The sequence below is a fragment of the Syngnathus leptorhynchus genome, chromosome 5 (assembly GCF_054491065.1).
Source record: "Syngnathus leptorhynchus isolate UIUO chromosome 5, UIUO_Slep, whole genome shotgun sequence".
Taxonomy (NCBI): domain Eukaryota; kingdom Metazoa; phylum Chordata; class Actinopteri; order Syngnathiformes; family Syngnathidae; genus Syngnathus; species Syngnathus leptorhynchus.
Window position 1 is genome coordinate 5,222,850 of NC_141199.1, and position 25,891 is coordinate 5,248,740.

The 25,891-nt window shown below is 39.2% G+C and overlaps 2 protein-coding genes across 8 annotated transcripts in view; one reads left to right on the top strand and one right to left on the bottom strand.

Moving 5' to 3' along the window:
* Nucleotides 1-8,012, bottom strand: stn1 (STN1 subunit of CST complex). 5 transcript variants are annotated; one of them, XM_085911210.1, is made up of 10 exons: nucleotides 7,458-8,012; nucleotides 6,951-7,080; nucleotides 6,758-6,853; nucleotides 6,600-6,671; nucleotides 5,962-6,135; nucleotides 5,618-5,729; nucleotides 1,330-1,480; nucleotides 1,106-1,228; nucleotides 946-1,018; nucleotides 8-868 (listed from the first exon to the last, which is right to left on the bottom strand). In XM_085911210.1, the coding sequence occupies exons 2-10, from the start codon at nucleotides 7,069-7,071 to the stop codon at nucleotides 711-713; spliced, it is 1,080 nt and encodes a 359-aa protein (XP_085767336.1). In that variant the 5' UTR covers nucleotides 7,072-7,080; nucleotides 7,458-8,012; the 3' UTR covers nucleotides 8-710. The 5 variants fall into 5 exon arrangements, 4 of the variants coding, with proteins under 4 accessions (XP_085767339.1, XP_085767336.1, XP_085767338.1 ...); XM_085911212.1 differs by having other exon boundaries at nucleotides 6,951-7,000; nucleotides 7,788-8,010; XM_085911211.1 differs by having other exon boundaries at nucleotides 6,951-7,000; nucleotides 7,458-8,010.
* Nucleotides 7,293-25,891, top strand: part of LOC147056288 (STE20-like serine/threonine-protein kinase) — a 23,083-nt gene continuing 4,484 nt past the window's right edge. The window contains exons 1-15 of one of the 3 annotated variants that reach the window (XM_085911208.1): nucleotides 7,293-8,308; nucleotides 9,602-9,766; nucleotides 12,078-12,126; nucleotides 12,231-12,380; nucleotides 13,204-13,276; nucleotides 15,076-15,270; nucleotides 15,967-16,048; nucleotides 17,364-17,495; nucleotides 17,701-18,363; nucleotides 18,489-18,619; nucleotides 18,754-18,877; nucleotides 21,874-22,053; nucleotides 24,387-24,516; nucleotides 25,400-25,524; nucleotides 25,618-25,809. In XM_085911208.1, coding sequence (XP_085767334.1) covers nucleotides 8,159-8,308; nucleotides 9,602-9,766; nucleotides 12,078-12,126; nucleotides 12,231-12,380; nucleotides 13,204-13,276; nucleotides 15,076-15,270; nucleotides 15,967-16,048; nucleotides 17,364-17,495; nucleotides 17,701-18,363; nucleotides 18,489-18,619; nucleotides 18,754-18,877; nucleotides 21,874-22,053; nucleotides 24,387-24,516; nucleotides 25,400-25,524; nucleotides 25,618-25,809 — 2,541 coding nt within the window. In that variant the 5' untranslated portion in view covers nucleotides 7,293-8,158. Of the gene's footprint in view, nucleotides 8,309-8,469; nucleotides 8,579-9,601; nucleotides 9,767-12,077; nucleotides 12,127-12,230; nucleotides 12,381-13,203; nucleotides 13,277-15,075; nucleotides 15,271-15,966; nucleotides 16,049-17,363; nucleotides 17,496-17,700; nucleotides 18,364-18,488; nucleotides 18,620-18,753; nucleotides 18,878-21,873; nucleotides 22,054-24,386; nucleotides 24,517-25,399; nucleotides 25,525-25,617; nucleotides 25,810-25,891 lie in introns of those variants that run through there. The other 2 variants (XM_085911206.1, XM_085911207.1) reach the window with 2 other exon arrangements.

Genomic DNA, 25,891 nt, shown 5'->3' on the forward strand with positions numbered 1-25,891 from the left:
CAAGTCAAGTCAAGTTTATTTGTATAGCCCTAAATCACAAGCAGTCTCAAAGGGCTTCACATAGACAATCAATTGACAATTATTCTCAAAGCATCCCCTGATCTTGAGCTCCCAAAAGGGAAAAACTCAAAAACCCCTACCAGGGGAAAAATGAGAAACCTTGAGAAGGGACCACAGATGGATGGATCCCCCTTTCAGGATCACCAGGCTGCAATGGATGCAAAGAGGGCACATAAAATACATAATATGGAAATCAAAAATCAAAAAGTTTTGTTTTGCTGTTATAGATCCTTTTTTTTAACTTGGTCTGAGGAAATATTCAAATGTTGTGAGATAGGGTTTTTGAGTTTTCTTAAACTGTAACCATAATCAGCAATATTAAAATAATAAAATTCTTGCAATATTTCAGTTGATTTGTAATGAATCCAGAATGTATGACATTTTTGTTTTTTTAATTGCATTACAGAAAATAAAGAACTTTATCACAATATTCTAATTTTCTGAGACAGTCTTGTATACTGCATCATCCCTAAAATATGTATAACTTTAAGAATAAATAAAAGATACTACCAGATTTTATTGATCTAACTTCTAAAATAAATTGTTTGTGATAAAAGAACCAAAAAAAAGTGATTGACAAGAGAAACAAAATGAACTTAGTACAACTTTTATGTAAATAATTACGAAACATAGTAATTACCAACCCCAAACTAAAACATAGTAAAGTAGTTATCTCCAGTACTGACAATGTCACTCTTGCACTCCAATAATTTGAGAACCAGCTCAAGCACTGGCTTGCTCACGTTCACACTGTGGCGCTGTCGTACTGAAGACAAGATGTGCAAGATGTGGCAGCCCGTCTCTTGATCTAAAAAAACAAGGAAACTGCCGTGAGAACACAAGTGTTCAACCTGCAGGAGGTGGTCATAAAATTGAGTCACATACACTTTTCTTTTTTTGAGTCCTCTCTGATGATGTCTTTAATGACCATAAAAAGATCTTTATCCTTTGCAGTCACCTAGCAAGAAACAAAAAGTGTCAAAAAGGACCACAATGATCCTTTGCACTGACCTTGAGTTAAGCAGTCATCTCTTCTGTTTCCTACAAAATAGACTTCGTCCTGAGACTTCACCCTTTGGTACACAATCCCCTCATCCTGTAAAATTTTCAAGGCCTCTTTAAGGAGTATTCTTAGTTGCTGGTATGTAGATGGACCCGTCACAGGTTCCTAAAACACCAGCATAGAATCATGATAATCCATTACTTCTTAATAAAGTTCTTTAGCAGCATCACATAAATGTGTCAGTGTCAGTCAATGGTGAGGCACACCTGGTCTGCATGTGCTGTTTCATTACAACTGAGGAACAGAGGCTGCAGGAGGTCCTGAATATCACAAGGTCTGAACTTGCTCACAGACCTCTGCTCTAAGAAATCTTTGATGATATGTGTTGCCTTACTGAGGTAACTGATGGGAGATTCACTGAAAACCAGACAGACAAAAATGGAGCTGAAAAACTTGATATCACTTTTCAAGTCTTTCCAACAAGAACCTCTTTCTTATGTACTATTCATAGGTGTACCCACACACACACAAATTGTATATATATATATATATATATATATATATATATATATATATATATATATATACACCGTAATTTTCAGACTATAATTCGCTCCAGAGTGTAAGTCGCACCAGCCATAAAATGCACAATAAAGTGAAAAAAAAATACCATAATTTTCAGACTATAAGTCGCTCCAGAGAACAAGTCGCACCAGCCATAAAATGCCCAATAAAGTGAAAAAAAAACCCATATATAAATCGCACCGGAGTATAAGTCGCACTTTTGGGGCAAATTTATTTGTCAAAATCCAACACCAAAAACATATATGAACCAGCAACAACAGGCTAAACGATACGATATGCTAACGTGACATATACACAAATGAGGAACTGAGAACGGGCCTGACGTAACATTCAGAGTTATTCAAGTATTACATAAATAACACGTTTATAAACCCTTTTGCTATTTGATTGGATGTGTTGTGTAGTGTGTCTAGTCACCGTGGGGCGGTGGGAACTGTAATTTCGATCTCTTTGTGTGTCTTAACATGTGGAGAAATTGACAATAAAACGGACTTTGACTTTGATCTGTGTCACTCCAATTCATTAAATCCATCGATCGTGCTTTATGTAAACAATGCCGCGTATGGGCCGCATATGCTGACCTCGGACCCGTTGTAAGTTGCAATTCTAATTATTCCACAGACCCATATAACGATATATAAAGTATATTTCAAATAACTATCATATTACAACAATATTATCAAACCATCTGTGTCACACCAAATCATTAAATCCATCAATCAAATTCCTCGTTCTTTATGTCAACAACACCGCGCGTGCGCTGCAGAGATCTAATAATAATAATAATAATACATTTTATTTGTATGGCGCCTTTCACGGCACTCAAGGTCGCCGAACACATAAAATCGACACAATTAAAAGAAAAGAAGTCTAAAAGCAAAGAGACCTCTTGAGCAGAGCAATAAACTTAGACAAATGCCTGCCTAAACAGGTGGGTTTTGAGGTGAGATTTAAAAAGTTCGATAGAGTCAATGTTTCTGATGTCCGGGGGGAGGGAATTCCAGAGGCGAGGGGCAGAGCAACTGAAGGCTCTGGCCCCCATAGTTGACAGATGAAATGAGGGGACAGTGAGGGTGATACTGGAGGCAGACCTGAGAGACCGGGTAGGACTGTGTACACGAAGGAGGTCTGACAGGTATGGAGGAGCAAGGTTATGGATGGCCTTGAATGTGTGAAGGAGAATTAGTATATAACTATATTGTAGCGTTAACAAAGTACCAGGAAAGGCGTGGGTTTATATAACAACAATATTATCAAACCATCTGTGTCACTCCAAAATATTAAATCTATCGATCAAATTCCTCCTCCTTCATGTTAACGTCGCGCACGCGCGCCACACAGATCTAGTATATAGCTATATCTATATATCTATATACTATAACTATATTGGAGAGTTAACAAAGTACCAGGAAAGACGTGGGTTTATATAACAACAATATTATCAAACCATCTCTGTCACTCCAAATCATAAAATCCATTGATCAAATTCCTCTTCTTTATGTCAACAACAATTACGGTATATTGTAGCGTTAACAAAGTACCAGGAAAGACGTGGGTTTGGTAAACGGTTCTTTATTTAACAAAACAAGAGTTCAACGAGCCAACAACTACTGAACTTCCATCCACGGAGGTGAAAGAAAAACAGGCATGTCCGAGCCCCATCCACCGTCCCCGGACAGCCACCTGGCCGAGCGCCAGCCCCTGACTTCCATCCACGGAGGTGAAAGAGAGCTCCCGTCGAGAAGGACCGGGCATGCGTTAAAGCCATAATAGTTTTTCAAACCTTCTGTGTCACTCCAAATCATTAAATCCTTCAAACTCTTCGTCCTCCGTGTCACTTACAAACAAAGCCGCTAATCATGCCAGTAGTACGTGGGGCCCTTCGTCATCTTCGTCATCCCACGTTCGAATCTTTGTCGTTTATGTAAACAACTGCCGCGCCACTGACGTCACTTGAAATTCAAATTAAAGCAATTCCTTGCTACATCGCGTTTTGTTTATCACGTTCCCTTTTTTTTTTTTTTTTTTTTTTGAATTTTGAAAATTTGTGAAAAAAAATTCACATATAAGTCGCTCCTCAGTATAAGTCGCCCCCCCACCCAAACTAAGAAAAAAACGCGATTTATAGTAAATTACGGTATATATATATATGTTATATTGAATATAATAATATATAATATATATATATATATATATATATATATATAATATTATATAATAATTATATATTATATATATATATTATATATTATAATTATATGACTTATATGTGAAATTATTCACAAATTTTCAAAATTCAAAAATCCTCGATGTAGTGAAACCACAATAAACGAACCGCATTGTAGCAAGGGATTACTGTAATTTGAACTGCAACTGACATCTGCGGCTCGGCGCACACGCGGTGGTGTTTACATAAACGACTAAGAATTCGATCACAGGATTTAATGACTTGGAGTGACAGAGATTGTTTGATAAAATTGTTGTTTATAATTATTTGGGCCTGTGGAATAATTTGAACTGCAACAGACGTCAGTGGCGTGGCGCACACCCGGCATTGTTGACATAAAGGATGATCGATGGATGTAATTTTTTGGAGTGATACAGATGGTTTGATAATATTGTTTCTTATATAATTGTTATTTGATATATAATTTATATATCGTTATCTGGGCCTGTGGAATAATTTGAACTGCAACCGACGTCAGCGGCGCGGCGCACACCCGGCATTGTTGATATAAAGGACGATTGATGGATTTAATGATTTGGAGTGACACAGATGGTTTGATAAAGGTGTTTTTTATGTTGTAGTTATTTGGATAACTGTCAATGTTACGTCAGGCCCGTTCCTAGCTCTTCGTTTGTGTTTATGTCACGTTAGCATACCGTATCGTTTAGCCTGTTGTTGGTCGTTTATGTCTATTCTTGGTGTTGGATTTTGTCGAATAAATTTCCCCCAGTCGAATAAGACTGAAAAAGTGGGGGTCATCTTACATTCGGGGTCTAGACAATATACCCATTCACAACGCTAGATGGCGCCAGATATCTTTAAAGTGAATGCTGAACTTGACTCCCCAGGCTAAAGCGAACCCTTGTCACGAAGAATAAAAATAAAATAGCGGTAGCATGAAGAAGAAAAATATAAAATAGCGGTAAGAAAGAAAAGAGAATTAAATAAGGGAAAAGATAACAGAAAATGGAGAAACAGTAGGTGTATTTACATTTCAAAAACCAGAAGCCATTCATTAACAAATGTGATTGCACTTTAGTTTACATGTTTAAATGTTCAGATATTAATATGTAATACAGTTTTTGCATGATTTGAATGAGGCAAAAGCTCTCTCGAATATATTGTTATATTCATTTGTTTCATATGTACATACATACATACATACATACATACATACATACATACATACATACATACATACATACATACATACATACATACATACATTTTTTTTTTTGGGCGTATTCAATTTTCTTATGTATTGGCCTGCCTGGGGACTACGGATGAAAACTAGCTTTGTAGCTATAATTCGGCATGTTTATATTTGTTTTTATACTGATGTTCATTAATGTGCATTGTCCCTCTTCAAATAAATAAATAGATAAATGAATCAGTCAATAAAACTGTGTATTGAGGCGCGAATGGGCTAAAACTCTTCAGATGCGTGTCATTGTGGCATATAAAAAAAGTCTGATTGTACTCATTGTAGTCAACTGTTGATTTATTCTAGTGAATTCAATTCTAAAAGGTTTGAGTTTACCTAGAGCTTTTTATTTAACCCCTTTGGGGCTCATGCGCCACCCTGTGTTAGAACTATAGAATTACATTTTTTAATAAGTAAAAAAGCAAAAAATACTAAACATCTATTATTGCAATAAGACTCTAACAGTACATCTTACACCATATACTGCATGTTTTGGGATCTATTTGTGTGTTTTTTTGAGGGTCTGCAGCATCTTTACCTCGCAGTGTTGGTTTGTAGATGGAGTGGTTTGTCATAGAATTCTCTGTATAGCTGTAAAACCTCAATCATCCATTCAATCTGGACTGCCATGACTGGGTCGTTCACTTTATCTGCATACACACAGCATAAAAGTAATGGCCAAAAGACGGAGATTGTGAGGACCCTCCTATTGGTTGGCTATGAGCGCATAACAGACGGTCAGGTATGTATATCGACCACCCATCATGAGACAGCACAACTAAAATGTACATCTTTACTTCTACTGCTCGTCTTTACGACTGCAAGTAATTGATTATTAAAACAGGAAATGTAAAGAAGAACGGAAAGTGTCACTTGACTCACAGTACGTGTAGGCTGTAATCTCTCTCTGTTGCCTTGAGGTCTTCACTCGTCCTCTGACTCGCAGAAGCTCTCCAATCTCTACGCGGCAGTGGGTCTGCTGGGCATGTCTCAGCTTTTTCTGCTCAAAAGCTATATTAAAGCCTCCCTGAAGGCCATCCTGAGGTTTCCCCATGTCTAAAGTTAAAAAAACACAAATTGTTCAGTTGTATTTAATGATTACTTAGACATCAATTTTGCAGTAATCAATTATTTCTACTGACATTTAATGAGAGGCAGACAACACTCTGAATTGATCACCAGTCAGTTAACCATTTAAACTCAGGCAATTAACCTGCCATGCAGTTTTTAGGATTGCGGGAGCAATCTGCAAAGGCAATTTAGGCAAGTGTGGCGAAAACATGCAAACACAACGAAAAACAGTGCGTAATCCCAGCATGAAACCAAAACCTGTCTCGCTGTGAGAGAACAGTGGAGCTTGGACTGAATGTCACCATGACGCCCACCCCAAAAGTGCTGCTCATCTAAAGCATTTTAAAACTGCACTGCATGGTAATGTCATCACTTGATAAACCCCATGCACAGTGACTTTTCTCTTTTTCGGTATGTTCTCGAAAATTGAAATTAAAAATCATATTTACCAGAATTCCCCTCTTCTTTAAACAGGTCATTTTTCCAACACATGCAGTTTATGACACCAGTGCCATCGTCCACTGTTAAAAAAAAAAAAAGCGAGAGAGCGATTGTGATTGTGTTTGGCATTATCCCTGAAACCATAAAACATTATTTTCAAAAGCACCCCCATAACAGAAGAAGTCCTCTCTTTCCCGCTTATAAACGACTGTCCCAAGAACATCGACCTTGTGGATCGGATGTGACTTGTAGAAATAAATATCTGATGACAGACAGACAGAAAAGATACTTTTTAGTCGTATTACTACAATGTTCCAAAGCAAGGTTCCTGGATCGCAGAGAGCATGCAAACAGTTTACCTGACACTTGACAGGACTCCTTCATGTCGAAGATGTCTGTGATATGGAGCCTGGCGAAAGCAGAAAAGATCGGATCCAATCCCCACAACATGGATGGGAGCTCTACTTCATATTCATCCATTGTACCAACCTAATGGCGATAGCTCATTTTGAAAGGATAGTGGTTATTCTTAAAAAGCCTTTTCTTTGCCGTGCTCAAGCAAGGAAGATAGCTAGATTGTTGTGTAGCTTTTCGTCCGGAGACATAACATTGGTCACGTGACACACTTTAAAAATGTGTATATAGTTTAGGTAATTTTCATTTAGTTAATGGACGGCGTATGAGTGTGGATGTGTATTACAATAATTTAATAGGTGGTATAAATTGGTATAATTAATTTTTCTTCAAAAAACGTTTCAAACAGCGCGCCTTCGATGAACACTGATGGTGCATGGGACTTGTAGTTAAACCTACACACAATAGTACAAAAGAAACAATGCCACATGCCGACCACGAATGTCACTCACCCCTCTCCCGAAGGTTGCTGTTACAACTTAAACAGTAATTTTACCCTAAACGTCTAGTTTCGTTGGTCGTACTTGTAGATAGAGACAACAAATGACTTGATTGTCCGCGCCAACTATCAACAAGAACGTGAAAAGAAAGAAAGGCGACGTCACGCGCACGCGTGGACGCGCATTGGTACTAAATCCGCTAGATTACCAAACCCAACCGAGGGAGGATGAATGTTTTAGCTAATGCAGAACTACGTGCTACGTGTAATATAACCGGATTTAGTGTTAAAGGTTTTTTAGATTTTTACTGCTTGGAACTACTTGGAAGAAAATTCGCTTTACTCTTTTTCCACTTTGGTTGAAGAAGGAAACCCACGGGGCCACTGGTCGCTCAGATTAGGTACAAACCCTTGGTACTCTTTAGCATTAAATGAATGGTATCGTTCGAGCAGATTTCTGATGTCGCGACGAGTTCAGGAGACTCAACACCATTTGAATGACCCAAGTGACCCACGATGGACAAAAGTGCACAGAATTCTCTGGACTGGTCAGTGGAGAGTCAGAGGCTAAGCTAGGTTTTGGACTGTTATCAAAAGCTACGGTGGCCATCAGATTTTACGATACTTGTCTGCTTTATATATGGTGCCACAATAGAAAGAGATTCAACTTTTGATTTGTTCACCATTTTCCAAGTAAATTACCTATGCTTCAGTATGTCATTCTTTAATTTACGTAAAATATTTAAATTGGGAACTGAGAAGAAGAAGAAACAATACGAGAATGTCCGACGAGATGAAAACCCGGAGGAAATATGGACCATTATCGGTGAATTGGGAGATGGAGCCTTTGGAAAAGTGTTCAAGGTAAGGAATGTCAAACTCTTCGTGTTCTTTTAAATACAGATCCGTTTCAGTAACTGTACCCAGAAGGCTACAAGCAGCAAGTGCCATAAGCAGTGTCAGCTGAGACGGTTTTTTTTTTTTTTTTTTTTTTTTTTTTTTTTTTTTTTTTTTTTTTACTGAGACCCACCCACCTTCCATAAAAGCCACGCACAAACAACTTTGTGATAGATCTGTGTCAAATATGACTGCGAGGACCTTCTCATTCCAGACGATGGTCTACATCTCATCAGTGTAAACTTTTACTTTCTATTTGTGTACTCATCAAGTGGTTCTAAAATGTGCATGTCCAATTTCTAAAAGATAACACTTGTGTGTTGTATAATAGTGACTGAATCCAAAATTTCCATAAAAGTACTGGGTGATTAATTGGATTTTTTTTTCATGTGTCAATGAATGAAAAATACGTGACAGGAAAATTCACTGAATCAACAAGAATGACAAATTAATGTTTTCTGTTCTGATTAGTGTTAATACCAGACAAATAGCAATTCTCAAGTGTCTGCTTCATTCCATAAGTAGAAGCAAAGTGCAGTTATGCACCCAGAGGTTTTTGTAGAAAATCAAGAAAATGTATGTCAAACCATTGTAAAATGTTACCAAAAGTTGTCTTTCTAAGCAAAGATTTTCTTTACCTCATTTCATGTTGTCATTTCTACACTTATTGCACAATGACTTTGTCACAAGTGGCCAAACTTGCTTCATCCCAGACTCACAGAAAGCACAATGCAGTATTATGAACAACTGATGATTTTTACATTTACAGTTCAAATTAAAAATCATCACTGGCTACTGTCCTGCTCACTGACAGGAGGTTTGAATTGTCCACTGGACATGATCCATTTTACACAGAATTCTTAGTTTAAGAACTCTGGGATCAATTTTCCAGAACGTACTATTGAACATGGCAGATCACCAGGAAAGGCGGTACAGTATTCCATCTCACTGTGGCAGCTTCATTTAACTTTTTCTGTTCGCAGAAGACAAATGGAATACATTTCCACAAGAAGTTGGTCGGGAGTTTCACAGACTTCTTTACCACATGAGATTGCATTTTCACTAATAAGAGCCATATCATGCTCAATCAAATTTTGTTGGTCATGATCAGGTGGACTATTATAATGGTCCACATGAGACCTTGACTCAGTCCATCATTTCAAGATGCCTATTCTAGATCATTACCAAAACATAAACACTGCAACTCTTACTCAAATTCAAAATAATGCATTTTCATAACCATCCATTTGCATTCTACAGGCTCAGAACAAACAGACAGGTGTCCTCGCTGCTGCGAAAGTTATTGACACAAAGACTGAAGAAGAGTTGGAGGACTACATGGTAGAGATTGACATCTTGGCCTCATGTGATCACCAAAATATTGTCAAGCTGCTTGATGCTTTCTATTTTGAGGGCAAACTCTGGGTAAGTAACTGCATGCTGAGCAATATATCAAAGTAATGTTTCCTGAAGGGGGTTAGTGTTTGCAAAATGTTGCAAAATATGTTTAGTTGTAAACCTTGTTTCAAATACGGCAGTTTACACAGCTTGAATACTGCAAGATATTGAAATGCTTCCATAACTTAACACATTGTCTTACTGTATGCTTATCAAATTTCAGGGCCAAAGTTCACAAGATGAATTAAATAGCTTTTAACTGTTAATTATCATACAGGATTATTATACCTCTGACAAAATTTGATTTTTTTTTAATTTTGGTACCTAGACTGTGTTTTACATTGTTACCCTATGGTGTTACTTAATATGAGACAAATGCCATATGTACTGATTTGCATTACAACCAAAACCACGTCGAGTATCCTTAAATCAGGGCTCGTCAAGCTATTTTTAAAAACTGAGAGCGACTGCAATACTAATTAATTCTAAGGGATACCTGTAGGTCACACACAGTTATGTGAAGACACTGATCATGTTACTGACTTCTCGCAGTAATAAGGACACAGCTATGCAACACTGGTATTTCCATGAATCTTTGATAGTCGCTTTTATTATTATTATTATTCTGACATTCCCCCTAAAGTAATGTCCCATCACTGGTGAGCTACATGTACAGAAGAGTAGGCCTGGGGCTACCCAAGAGATCCTTAGACGCTACCGGGCACAACGTTGGTGACGACTGCTATAAACATTGTGTCCCCAAATGAATAAACAGTGTGTCTGATCAATGACTATTATAACACGCACACACACATTTACTTCATGACTTGTGTGCGCTGTCAGTGTTCTGATTGAATAACTGTGTGTATAAATTATTACGAGTATTTACACATTGATTGACATAATAAAATATATAAATTAATAGGAATATGTACACATTGGTTGACATGATAAGTAAAACAGTATAAAAGTATGAAAAGTACATAAGTTTGTATAAACTAACAAAATATGCTGTTGCTCTCTCTTCACCTCCTACATAAGAAACAATGCTAAGAAAATATCCTTCAGTATCTTTCATGGATGAAAATCAAAGATGAAACAAGGACTTTTTCAATTTACAAGTACCTTTCATCATGTATGGAATAATTCAGTCCTTGTATACTTTGAACCCTCAAGGGGAAAAAGTCTTATTTGTACGTACGTTCGCATTTGTCAAACCAATATGTTTGGGAGGAAACAGCGGTCCCAGCCCATGAATGATGCCGCTACTCTGTGGGAGCCATTGTATAACAATTCAGCCGCTGAAACAACTGCTCGCCTACAGAAAAACATACAATGGTGTGCAACTGCATGTTGACTAGCCAAGATTGTTTTGAGTCTTAAGTCATTTTCAGTCCTGTATGGGCTTTGTTACTATAAGTGGATCAGTCTTAAAAAACCTCTCAACCATGGAATGCCAATAAACCACAGTGAAAAGTTCGGGCTAGTCTTTTCTTACAGGTGCTTAAATAATTGATTTTGAATACCAAATGTCTATAAATAACACTCGTGCCTTAATGAAAAACATCAAACAAAATAGCTTTTCTCAGTGGTTAAACCAAAGCACAGCCTGACTTCTTTTCCTCATGGCAATGATTTGAGTATTATTTTCCCCCAACATTTTATGTACGAACTAGTAACAGATTTGCATCGTCCTCAAAGACAAGCTTTGATTTTGAAACATGCAAAAAGATTAGACTTGTTTAAGCTCAATAGAAAATATGCTTCCAGAATCTGCATCTTGCCACGTTCCCACTCCTTGAGGGCCAGTGTCCATAGAAACTCTAATCCTATTTGCAGCAGAAGGGCTAAGGCCTATCTTAAGAGGTCTAGCTCGTAGCTGCGTGAAATAGTTTCCACAATGTGGCCCCAACTGGGCCAATCCTCTTACTCCACCAGCCCTATTGAATGATTCAAAATGGCTTTTAAGCACTCAGAGTCCTTCGTTACTTCACATAGAGTTTATGCGTAGCGTTTATGCTGAGATTTTATGATAAGACAACCTGATCATTTACATGTTAATTAATGACAGTCAGTGAGAAATGCACACGTTGCCTCCACATATGTTGCAATCGGCCCTGGTATGAGAATGAACATCCAGTACCATAAATCAGTCCTGGAAGAGCTCTTGTTTCGATGAATCACTCATAACGTGAATGATCAGCTTTATATTCCTTGTTGATTGATTTAATGTTTTAACAACGCAACCATAGTTTATGCTTGTTGATCAGTTAGTGATGATTCACAAAAAAAAAAAAAAAAAAAAAAAAAACCTCAATTTTGTTTCCACCAATGGTAGATTCTCATCGAGTTCTGTGCAGGAGGTGCTGTAGATGCTGTTATGTTAGGTGAGTCCACTTGTTATATATTTTTTTACTAAAATGTTTCATCCATGATCTATTTAATCCATATTTGTGTTCTATCTCTATTTTGTGTCCATTACTTTTTTCAGAACTGGAGAGAGCCTTGACAGAGCCACAAATTAAGGTGGTGTGCCGACAGACTCTACAGGCCCTTGTCTACCTCCATGATATAAAAATAATCCACAGAGACCTTAAGGCTGGCAACATCCTGCTCACTCTAGATGGTGATGTTAAATTGGGTAAGGAAGGACCTGTAAAATCTTGTCCTGTCATCAAGGAGGGTGGTTTCATAGATCAAATATTCTTGCAAAAGACCCAGTTGAATTAATTACCGCATTTTCCGGAGTATAAATCGCACCGGAGTACAAGTCGCACCTGCCATAAAACGCATAATAAATAAGAAAAAAACATTTATAAGTCTCACCGGAGTACAAGTCGCATTTTTGGGGCAACTTTATTTGACAAAATCCAGCACCAAGAACAGACACGAAGAGGCAATAACAGGCTAAACGATACGGTATGCTAATGTTACATTAACACAAACGAGGAACAGAACGTGCCTGACATAACCTATTAACAGTTATTCAAATAACTATAACGTAAATAACAATTTTATGGAACCATCCGTGTCACTCCAAATCATCAAATCCATCGAAATCTTCGTCCTCTGTGTCACTTTAAAAAAAACGTCGCTGCTGATTCTGGAAGTACATGTGGCGCTGACGTCGGACTCATCATCAGTTGCAGTTCCAATTATTCCACAGATCTATATAACTATATAAGTAATAATGTGTTTTTTTTTTCACATATAAGGCGGTCCTGATTATAAGTCTTATCCCTGGCCAAACATTTTCTTAATCAAATGTAACACTAGTAAAAGTTAAATTAAAGCAAAAAATAATTGTCAGGTGAGATTAGAAATAGCAAGTCTCAGACTCTACCAAGAAAATACATTTTCATTTGGGCATTTTGTTTTGGTTGTATGATTTCATTTTGGTTTATCTAACTTATGTAGATTTCCTGTCACTAAGTTTTTATTTTATATTTTTACATGTATTTCAGCTGACTTTGGTGTTTCTGCTCGAAACACTAAAACACTGCAGAGGAGAGACTCTTTCATTGGGACACCATATTGGTAAGTGTAAAATAAGAAAAAAATATGTACCGTAATTTTCAGACTATTAGTCGTTCCGGAGTATAAGTCGCACCAGCCATAAAATGCACAATAAAGTGAAAAAAATATATATAAGTCGCTCCGGAGTATAAGTCACACTTTTAGGGCGAATGTATTTGTCAAAATCCAACACCGAAAACAGACATGAACCAGCAACAACAGGCTAAACAATATGGTATGCTAACGTAACATATACACAAACGAGGAGCTGAGAACGGGCCTGACGTAACATTCAGAGTTATTCAAGTAAGTATTACAAAAATAACACGTTTATCAAACCATCTGTGTCACTCCAATTCATTAAATCCATCGATGTGCTTTATGTAAACAATGCTGCAGTACGCGTATGCGCCGCATATGCTGACGTCGGACTATTTGTTTATTTGTTTGCATTTCTAATTATACCACAGATCCATATAACGATATATAAAGTATATTTCGAATAACTATCATATTACAACAACATTATCAAACCATCTGTGTCACCCCATATCATTAAATCCATCGATGGTCAATTCGGTAAACAATGCAGAGTACGCTCGCCCTCTGATTCGTCATGATTTGCATTTCTAATTATTTCACAGACCCATATAACAATATATAAAGTATATTTTAAATAACTATCATATAGTAACAATATTATCAAACCATATGTGTTGCTCCAATTCATTAAATCTATCGATCGTGCTTTATGTAAACAATGCTGCCTATGTGCCGCATATGCTGACGTCGGACCCGTTGCAAATTGCATTCCTAATTATACCACAGACCCATGTAACGGTATATATAGTATATTTCTAATGACTATCATATTACAACAACATTATCAAACTATCTGTGTCACTCCAAATCATTAAATCCATCGATCAAATTCCTCGTTCTTCATGTCAACAACGGCGCGCGCGGGCTGCAGCGATCTAGTACATAACTATGTTGTAGCGTTAACAAAATATCAAGAAAGACGTGGGTTTGGTAAACGGCTCTTTATTTAACAAAACAAGAGTTCAACGAGCCAACAACTACTGAACATCCAGCCACGGAGGTGGAAGAGCGCTCCATAAATAGGACAAAGTGTGCGTAAAAGCCATGTCCGAGCCCCATCCACCGTTCCCAGACAGCCACCCGGCCGAGCGCCAGCCCCCGACTTCCATCCACGGAGGTGAAAGACAGCTCCGTAGAGTATGACCGGGCGTGCGTAAAAGCCATGTCCGAGCCCCATCCACCGGACAGCCACCGTGCCAGGCGCCGGCCCCCGACTTTCATCCACGAAAGCGAAAGAGAGCTCCCGTCGAGAAGGACCGGGCGTGCGTAAAAGCCATAATAGTTTTTCAAACCTTCTGTGTCACTCCAAATCATTACATCCTTCAAACTCTTTGTCCTCCGTGTCACTTACAAACAAAGCCGTTCATGATGCCGGTCGTATGTGGGGCCCTTCGTCTTCTCGTGATCAAATCCTTTGTCTCTTATGTAAACAACCCCCGCGCGGCACGGGTGACGTCACTTGCAGTTCAAATGACAGTAATCCCTTGCTACATCGCGGTTCGTTTTTCGCGGATTTTTGAATTTTGAAAATTTTTGAAAAAAATCACGTAAGTCGCTCCTGAGTATAAGTCGCCGCCCCCCCCCACCCAAACTATGACAAAAACTGCGACTTATAGTCCGAAAATTACGGTATATATTTTGTGGGTTCTGGCAAAACAAATACATGTAGTAATTTGAGGTACAGAAATGCTCTTATGTTACTACTTGTTCCGTTGCAGGATGGCCCCTGAAGTAGTCATGTGTGAGACATCTAAGGACCGTCCATACGACTACAAAGCTGATATCTGGTCACTCGGCGTTACCCTGATAGAGCTGGCGCAAATTGAGCCACCCAATCACGAGATGAACCCCATGAGAGTCCTTCTGAAAATTGCCAAGTCTGACCCTCCTACTCTGATGCAGCCATCACGTTGGTGGGTCTCAGCATAAAAACCTCATGGAAATTCTATCAATTCAAATTCTATTTTCTTGACATGTCAAGACTGTTCTTTGCTGTATGATTTTTATCACAAAATCTTCACTGTTCGTCCTGACTTGGTTATTTCCTTTCCAATCCACATTACCAGAGAAGCTGAGGAGTGTTATCCCTTTGCAATTGCCGCACACCCTCTGGGGCCCCTTCTTAAAAAGAGGGGACAACGCCCCCCCCCCCCCCCCATGTTGAACCCAACATATTAAAACGACTGCAAACTGCAAAGCATTGCGGAGCTCCCACAAAGACACCAGTGATTCTAATTTTCTAATTTAATTTGTCACCTTTAAATGAAGAGACCGACTTGGGGGTAGATTTACCAAATGTTTTCAAGGACAAAAATGAAGCTATTCATAAACAAATTTGAGGAATAAACAGCTGGCATCTTAGTAAAAGATGGCAGTCTTAGTTGTGCGCAAGATGCCCACCAACAGTGCGCATATTCTGTTGGAGTGAATATGCAATTCAGCGCCTGCCATTTGGAATCTCAGTTAATGAGGCCTTTGTTGTTATACAGTGATTGCTGCTCATTTTCCATCTGTTTATTAGACACTGGATAAACATGTAAATAATGTTGGCGTTTCAGTTGAACCTTTAGTCCGACTAACGATTGTCTATTTTATCTTGACCCTTTCAGGTCTCCAGAATTCAATGATTTCCTAAAGCGTTGTCTGGACAAAAATGTGGACAACAGGTGGAGTGCCGCACAACTTTTGCAGGTGCCTCCAAATGAACACTCCAAACTCTTTTCCATTTCTCTCAATTAAAACTTGCTCACTGAAAATAAACAATAATCCTTGCACATGAATACACAAGACACAGCAGAGAGGGTTTCTCCTTTTTTCATTGGTTATTGTTTGCCTGGTTACAGCTACTGTACATGCTTAAAGAGATATGCAAGCCAATCAGGATGCATTCATGCACACTAACACAGCAAAGACTTTTATAGTGCTGGTGCTTGAGAAGACAGCTTAAAGGGTTTTAAAAATACAGAATCACAGTTGCATTAAAGGGTTTGTTTTGAAGAAGCTCCATATCCTTGTGAACAACAAATTTGTGAGCCGTAAAAGGACAAGGTGGCAAGAAATTTACTTTGTAGCTATGTTAAAAGTTACAGAGGTTTAAGACCTGTCCAAAGGGGGATTAGAATAAAGTCAAGAATGAAGGCAATCATTTTTATATCAAACATTCAGTATTGGGTCATTCCATACTAAATGCACAAGGCTTCCCAGTTCAAGTCATGGGTTTTCCTGATTTATTTTATGTGAAATCTACGTACAAACAGATTTAGGATATCATGCTAAACTGTATTGTTCTACTCTTAATAGTTTTTATTCTATAGTTGTTTCAAATTTTAGAGTTATTTCAAATTTATAGATTTTTTTTTCAACCATCCATCCATCCATTTTCTGAACCGCTTAGTCCCCACGGGGGTCGCGGGCGTGCTGGAGCCTATCCCAGCTGTCATCGGGCAGTAGGCGGGGGACACCCTGAACTGGTTGCCAACCAATCGCAGGGCACACAGAGACGAACAACCATTCGCACTCACACCTAGGGACAATTTGGAGCGCCCAATCAGCCTATCATGCATGTTTTTTGGGACGTGGGAGGAAACCGGAGTGCCCGGAGAAAACCCACGCGGACACGGGGAGAACATGCAAACTCCACACAGGGAGGGCCGGAGGTGGAATTGAACCCGCACCCTCCTAACTGTGAGGCGGACGTGCTACCCACACTATTCAGGCAAAACTCTCTGCCTTACCACCTCACCTATCTATTGCCACTGTCTCAAGAGTTTTTGTAGCTGGAGAGGGGTGTACTATTCATAAAATTGAGCAAACCGTGTAAACTAAGCAAACCAAACTATTAACAGCAATGCTGGTGTAAAATATGTACTGCAACTACAATAATACCTAGTATACTGTTTATTGGAAAACTAAATATCAGTACGACACACTGTAAAGTTGCATAAGAGATGAATTTGCCAATGTGTTTCTTTTAATTTTGTTTATTTTTTTCTTGCTTTCTTGGTAGCATTCATTTGTTTCCAGTGTGACAGACACCAAGCCTCTGAGAGAGATAATAGCTGAAGCCAAGGCTGAGGTGACTGAGGAGATTGAAGAGCACAAAGAGGAAGAGGAAGAAGAAGAAATCGAACCAAATATGGTATGCAAACCTTTAAACTGCATTCCTTTTTTTAGTATGAGCTGAAGGGTGCAGTGAAGCAATTGCAAATATGCTGTAAATTTTGTGCTGCCCAAAGTTTACATTTATTTGCTCATGATTGGATGCATTATGAAACGCAATCAATAAACAAGATTGTTTCATGTCAAGTTGATTAAAAAATAAGTGATTTCTACCTTTGCTGTAGGGCCATAAACGTGCTCCCTCCGATGTGAGTGTTGTCAGTTCTGAGGATGAAAAGATTCCACTTTCTCCCACCATCTTGGAATCTGTTCCTGAGAAGGGTGAACCACAACTGGTCCTCACTACACCCAATGAGATCCCTGTCGCAAACCACGTATTGGTCACTAGCTTTGTGGAAGAGTCCACTACTTCTGCAGCCACAGCGCATGCAGAAAAGATGGAAGTAGAACCTGGCAAGGCCTTATTGATCCCGCCTGCAAAGGAAATGGAGCAGCTCGAGATGCCTTCTGAAAACATAAAGGAAGTTGACGCCGCTGAGGTTCCAGTCAATCCAGAAGTTACTGCAGAGATTCCAAAAGATGATACTTCTCCAAAGAAAAGAATAATTACTGTGGCGGAATCAATCACACAAGCAGAAGAGGACTCAAACAAACATGTTAAGGTGGCTTTACCAAGTCGGAATGAAGCTCTCTCAAAAGAGAAAGTTGAAGCGAAGCCTCTAGTAAAGAAGCATGCAGAAGATGAGAAGATTCTTCCAGACAAAGCTCAAGATGACAATTCGGACTCTGGTAGGAGCTCAACTGCAGATAATAGCAGTGTAGACCTGAATCTGTCCATCTCAAGCTTCCTGTCCAAAACAAAAGAGCCTGGATCAGTTTCCATTCAGGTACCACACAGCAATTATATTCACCTACTGTGTGTTATTCTAAGACTGTTGGATGATCAAATGTTGTTTAAATGTTGCAAACTGATATATGAAGCCCCAACTTTTTTTTGGTCCCGTTTTCCCAGGAGACAAAGCATCAGAAGAAGACATTGAAAAAAACACGCAAATTCATTGTGGACGGGGTGGAAGTCAGTGTGACTACATCAAAGATAATTACTGACAATGACACAAAGAATGAGGAAATGAGATTCCTGAGGTATAAATGTGTCCTCAGCTATTATTTATGGCCTGGAGAAGTAAAATTTGCCTTCCCAACTAAACCAAACAAAAGTAATAATATCTGTCTTTTTTGCTCACGCCCTCCTCTCCTCGCTTTCTCCACTTTGCCAGACGGCAGGAACTAAGGGAGTTGCGTCTTCTGCAGAAGGAAGAACAGAGGGCCCAGCAGCAGCTCAGCAATAAGCTGCACCAGCAGAAAGAACAGATTTACCGCCGCTTTGAGCAAGAGACTACAGTGAGTTACTACAGTCTTGCCCAACTCTGTAACAATCATTCACGGCCTCGCTATATCAGCTTTTTTTAGGTGATCTTTTTTATGAGGTTTTAACAGCAGTGTTTCCCAACCTGTTTTCATCCATGCCACACCTTTTCATCGGAAAAAATCACAAGGCACATCACCAACAAAAATCTTTAAGTGTTACACCAGGTTCTATATCAAAATTAGTTACGTTATGACAAAAGACGTAAACGTGCTATATAAATAAAGTCATGTTCCTACATATAGAGTTAAATAACAGATTTTTCTTTTTTTTTCTGATAAAAGTGACAGTTTTTTAAAAAGATTTTAGACAGTGTAAGAAATAAACTACTGAAAGTGATTGTGATTAAAATCCAAAAGAATTAACATGACTGTGTTATCTGTTTTAGACTAGCTCTATAAATATTGCGACATTCAGAACAAAGTCACATTTAAAGACGCCCTGCTGTTCTGGCAGCAGCTGAGTGGTTATCACAGTGAAGGTGTCACGACTTGTGTAGTTTTGAAAAAAAAAAAAGCACAATCTAGGTTCTCCCGTCGAACTACATGCTAAGATTTCCGCCAGCCCGCAAAGGCACCATAGCCGTCAGAGCGTCACTGTTATCAAAAGCACACAGCAGCACACACAAACTAAATATGCTTGATGCAGCACAATCAGACCGACACAATATGAAATCTCACGCACGTGCGATTAACAAGTGGCTGACCAGGTCTTGCGCGAACTAACCAGTGGTTCGGCAATCCTGTTTAATAATTAATATTGGACAATTTCCCACGGCACAGCGGAACATCTCTCATGGTAAACCAGTGTGTTGCAGCTCAGTGGTGAGGAAACACTGTTTTGCTGTATACAGTGGTGGACCCCCAAGTATGTACCGTATTTTTTGGACTAAAAGTCGCTCCGGAGTATAAGTCGCACCAGCCATAAAATGCACAATAAAGTGAAAAAAAAACATATATAAGTCACACCGGAGTATAAGTCGCACTTTTGGCGCAAATTTATAATTTATTTGTCAAAAACCAACACCAAGAACAGACATGAACCAGCAACAACAGCCTAAACGATATGGTATGCTAACGTGACATATACACAAACGAGGAGCTGAGAACGGGCCTGACGTAACATTCAGAGTTATTCAAATAACTATTACATAAATAGTATAGTATAGTAGTATATACGTAACTACTACTAGTAGTATAGTAGTACCGTATTTTCCGGACTATAAGGCGCACCTAAAAACCTAAAATTTTCTCAAAAGCCGACAGTGCGCCTTATAGTCCGGTGCGCCTTATATATGGATCAATTTATGAATTTGTTGATCCATACTGGTTGTACACAGTGCTCTACCAAATTTTCAGTACGTTTTAGTACAACTAGTAAATTACAAGGTCGCAACCGTGGTCAGGGGGCGTCACTGAATAGCTATTGTACTTCATGTATTGTATTTCATGTCAAAATAGGCTGCTCTTTTAATGTTTCTAGTAAATTTACGGATCGATATGGAAGGGAAACATAGGTAAGCAGTACCAAGGTGTTAGATCGAACTTTAGTCAGTTCCGATCATTTTTTAAGCCCTCGTTTGATAAACGCGATTGTTTACACTTTGCTGAGACTCATGGGAGTCTGCGAGCTGAGGCTCATGGGAGTTTGCGGGTGGCTAATGCTATAGTGATAGCTGCTATACGCACGAAGCTATTTCATGTCAAAATAGGCTGCTCTGTTAATGTTTCGAGTACATTTATGGATCGATACGGAGGGGAAACATAGGTAAGCAGTACCAAGATGTTAGATCGAACTTTAGTCAGTTGTGATCACTTTTTAAGCCCTCGTTTGAGAAACGCAATTGTTTACAGTTTGCTGAGGCTCATGGGAGTTTGCGGGTGGCTAATGCTATAGTGATAGCTGCTATCCGCGCGAGGCTATTTCATGTCAAAATCGGCTGCTCTGTTAATGTTTCGAGTAAATTTACGGATCGGTATGGAAGGGAAACTTAGGTAAGCAGTACCAAGGTGTTAGATCGAACTTTAGTCAGTTCTGATCATTTTATAGGATAATTTGAGAAACGCGATTGTTTACAAAGGGCTAATTGGTTGGCTAGTGGATGCATATCGCAACCCTAGTCAACCGCAGTTTGTTGCAGTATAGCTTCTATTTTATGCGCCTTATAATCTGATGCACCTTTTATATGGACAAAGTTTAAAAATGGGCTGTTCATTGAAGGTGCGCCTTATAATCAATTAGGAGGCGGCTCGGTGGCACACTGTGTGGAGTTTGCATGTTCTCCCCGTGTCTGCGTGGGTTTTCTCCGGGCACCCCGGTTTCCTCCCACATCCCAAAAACATGTTTGGTAGGCCGATTGAAGACTCTAAATTGTCCCTAGGTATGAGTGCGAGTGCGGATGGTTGTTTGTCTCTGTGTGCCCTGCGATTGGCTGGCAACCGGTTCAACCGCCTACTTCCCCGATGACGGCCAGGATAGGCTCCAGCACACCCGCAGACCCCGTTGGGACAAAGCGGTTCAGAAAATGGATAGATGGATTTCAATTAGGCTTGAGACAATATTATATTCTGACAGTATAATAATAGTGAGCAAAAATGTCACAATATTGAAATTGGACAAACCTATATAAAGAGAAGGACAGCTTGTTCCTCTCTATTGAATCCTGCAGTGTATCTTTAAATGTTGGGTATTATTCAAATTTCCAGCAACTTAATTTTTTAACGGTGTATCACATGTCCAGGCACACAAGGTCGCGCAAATTCCCCGGCAAAGTCTATACAAATCCGCTAACCCGCATGCGGAACACTGGAACTTTGGAGTTTTCACAGCCAGTCTTGGCCTGGTTTATAAATATATATGTTCAGTGTAACTATGGTGGAAGACGTGTGGTTTGGTCACTTGAATGATCACTTGAATTTGGTCACTTGAATTTGCTTATGATGTACCCAATTGCACTGCCGTGTGCTTCCAGAGTAAGAAGCGTCAGTATGACCAAGAGGTAGAGAATCTAGAGCGGCAGCAAAAGCAGACCATTGAAAGGTTGGAACAAGAACACACCAATCGACTGAGGGATGAGGCCAAACGCATCAAATCTGAGCAGGACAAAGAAATGTCCAAGTATCAGAACATGCTGAAAAACCGGAAAAAAGAGGTCAGTGCATTGTCTTATTTTTGTTACTCTGCTGCAATTCTTGATTGTAGTTTTTACTTGTCATACACACGTCATGATTTGCACTCCAGTCCACATGATATCCTCACCATTATTCAAACCCATACCAAATTCAAGATGAAGTAAAAAGGGAAAAAAAGTCTGTTGTTAACCTGGAAATGGTAGACATGCGCGGGTGAAAACCGGTGAACATAGAAAAAAAAGGCAATCAAATTTTCACATCTATTTATGGCAAATGTGTTAACAACACACAACTGTCAGATATTAATTCATATTTTTTCCAAGTTTTCAAAATTGTTTGATTGATGATATTAATTTGCAGAATTCTAATGAATTACATGTTCACAATGAGGGATGGGCATGTACCAACACCAGATGTATTGTACATAAGGTATCGTACTCACGACATCAGCCGATACCAGTATCAGCTGCCTTCTTGTGGTGGTTTTATGATTAGGAGCTAGAAATTAGAAGAATAGAAATTTGCCAGTTTTAAGGAATAGTGCTATATTGGGATGTATCAGTATTTCTTTCAACTAATCTGTCGTTTTTAGGGGGGGAAATGTATGCATTAAAAGTACAAATGAGATCACTGATGGTGTAGGGGTGTGCGAGCACTGTGATCGATTCCCACTCAGGGACAATGTGGATGTGGGTGTGACTGGTTGTCTCTGTGTGTGCCCTTCGACTGACTGGAGACCAGTTCAGGACCCCCTTCCCCCCCTTGGTGACTCTGAACGGGATACGCAGTGTTGAAATTGGATGGATGGAAGTACGAGTGGTATTCGTACTTGGTATTGTTATCTGTGAATAGTCTCAAGTGTTGAATAGTCCATAATGTTACAGTCCGTAAAAAGTGGTCCTGAACGTCCCTATTTATGACATTACTATATAGTGCTGTCATTGGAATATTTTTTGTCTTGAGATACAAACAAAATTTCAAATTCACCTTGGTTTCCGTGCTTTGGGAGGACTATATCAGTTGATGGAAGTAACGCGCTATTAAGATGGTGTGCCAAATTACTACGACCCCTGTGGAAGTACAGGGAAGAACAATACGTTAGGTACAGTCGTGTTTTGTGGTCACATTTTAGGAGTTTGCAGGTTATGAGGAGGGCAAATGTTTTTACTGTCTCTGTATACTAGAATAATGAGAGCAATAGTTCTCATGAAAAACATTGGATTACAATTTGTTTCCGTGGGAAAAGATGATTTGAGATACGCACTTGGTCATGAAATGATTTACACGCTCATCTGAATGCACCATTGGGACAGGGTATCAATCTAACTTTTTCATCAAAATATTAAAAAAATTAATTAAAACAGCTAATGCAGTGGAATTTAATAATATTGGAATAAACACATCGTCTTTTGCTCCTTTTCTCACCCAACTTTTGTGTTACTATTTTCCATTCACTGCTCTTAACTTCCCTTGCTGGACAAACAGGAAGTGAGACTCTCTCCAAAGCATGTGAGAAATGCTATGATGAAGCGTATTAAAGGGGATATTATTCAAGCACCCCCAGAGGAGGTAACGAGTGTGCAATTTGTGGTGGATTCTTATTTTCCGACCCTATAGGTTCCCCGCAACTCTTGCATAAACTGTTTGCATGCCAAGTACTGTATAATGATGATACAGCTAGAGTTTTTCCTCCTTCAACCGTCCACTTGCACGTTTGCTCTGTCAGGGACAGTGGGGACCTGTGTGTGGTGCATAGTGCAATGTGTAGGAGTGTAATATACAGTACTTTGATCCACAGGGAGTGGCCCATGTTATGATTCAGTTCTTTCAGTTGTCCTCTTGTACCCTGTGTAATGCTCCTGTACAGGATGTAAGTAAACTCACCTGTGTATATTTTGTTTTGAATGCATCCTCATTGGAACTGAGAAATGCATTCAGACGGGCTTGTTACCCTGCGCATGCACTAAACACCAAGCTCAAGTTACTTTTCCATTTGAATAAAGTAAATGAAATATTTTTTTAGGGGGTGCTGTTAATTTTAGAACCTCATATTAAAAACTTAAATATTTGTATTTATTGTGTATAATGTGAACCGTATTGGCCAGAATATAGTGATTTATAAGCAGGTGTTTAATGTCAGTGTCATCAGATCTGCTTTGTTCCTTGCTTTGTGTGTAAATAGACATTGTACCTTTTATATTTGACAGAACCATCTCTCATTCGGACGTTGGTTTACTTTCACCTTTTTTTTTTTTTTAGGGATTATTGGCATTTTCAACTCGACAGTTACATGAGGAACATGGCAGTGTAAAGAAAAATATTGACTAAATTAGTTGTATACCTTCACATATAGGAGCAGGAGTTCCTTCAGAAGCAGCAGCAGGATCTTGACAGCGCTCTGAAGAAAATTATCCAGCACCACAAACATGAGCTGGCCACCATCGAGAGAGACTGCCTCAACCACAAGCAGCAGCTTCTTAGAGGTAATGATAAGTGTCACTTCTGTTTGCTTGTGTGGTTTTCGTGCCACAACCATATGCGAGAAGGAAGATCGTGATTTTTCATAGTTGCCAAATACCAACATTCAGTAGTACAGTAGTCATTTATTTTCTAAGTACATGTCATTTGTTTCCAAATTAAGGATAAAAAAGTTTGTCCATAAGCACATATTTATTTACCGGTGTTAAAATGATATTAAAACCAAATGTGGTCAAAATAGAGAATCAAACACAGAAAAAAACGCGGCTGGCCCACTTTATAATTTTACTCCTCGTCAAGAATGTGTGAGTGCTTTTTTTTATCATTTGGACAGCCGGAGCTTTTCCCCCATTTATTGTGACTTCTGGCATTCGGCGTGACATTTTCTTCAAGTTAGATAAGCAGTAATCCCTTTCTCTATGGAGAAAGGCGCCGTCCCGCCCTCATTCAATTAGTGAACATCTTGTTATTGCATACTAAACATGCATGGGACTTAGTATGCTCACAAAAATACTTTCTGAGAAAAAACATGCTGAACCAAGTCATGGGAGCCTGGTTGAGGATTACCTTCACAGGCAGCAAAGGTAACTTTACAGCTTCAAATCTCCTTGCACACAAGCACTTAAAGCCTTCATCCATTTTGTATAACATTTGTTCTGTGCAAGTCACGTGGAACCTGGATTCCATCCCACTTAATTTCATGTAAGAGTTGGGGTTCTTCACTGATCAGCTATCATTCACTGGACCACTTTTCTGCTATTCACTATTTCTGATTTACTGCATGTCATCTGACATCAGATAAAATTTTACTCGTCTACAAAACTGCCAGTTTTGTCCTGTTGGTTTTTTTTCTTTAATCTTTTCACATTTATGTCTGTCCGCATACAGCAAGGGAGGCTGCCATGTGGGAGTTGGAAGAGCGTCATCTGCAGGAGAAACACCAACTGTTCAAGCAGCAGCTGAAAGACCAATACTTCATGCAACGACATCAGCTGCTGAAAAGACACGAAAAAGTGTGTCCTACTTGCACGCACTCACTTTCCAAGTTATGCCTCCACATTTATTCTACAGTGGAACCTGAGACTATTTTCTTTCCTCCCCTGCAGGAGATGGAGCAAATGCAACGCTATAACCAGCGATTGATTGAAGAGATGAAGAACAAGCAGACTCAGGAAAGAGCCAGACTGCCAAAGATTCAACGCAGTGAGGCTAAGACGCGCATGGCCATGTTCAAAAAAAGTCTTCGCATCACCGGAGCTGTTGTCACACCGGAGCAAGAGAGAGAGAAGGTCAAACAGGTAATAGCAATGTGGACTAAACGTAATTTTGACCAAAAGCCTCCAGCAAATTGCTATCACTCCTTTTTTTTTCTTGTCTGGC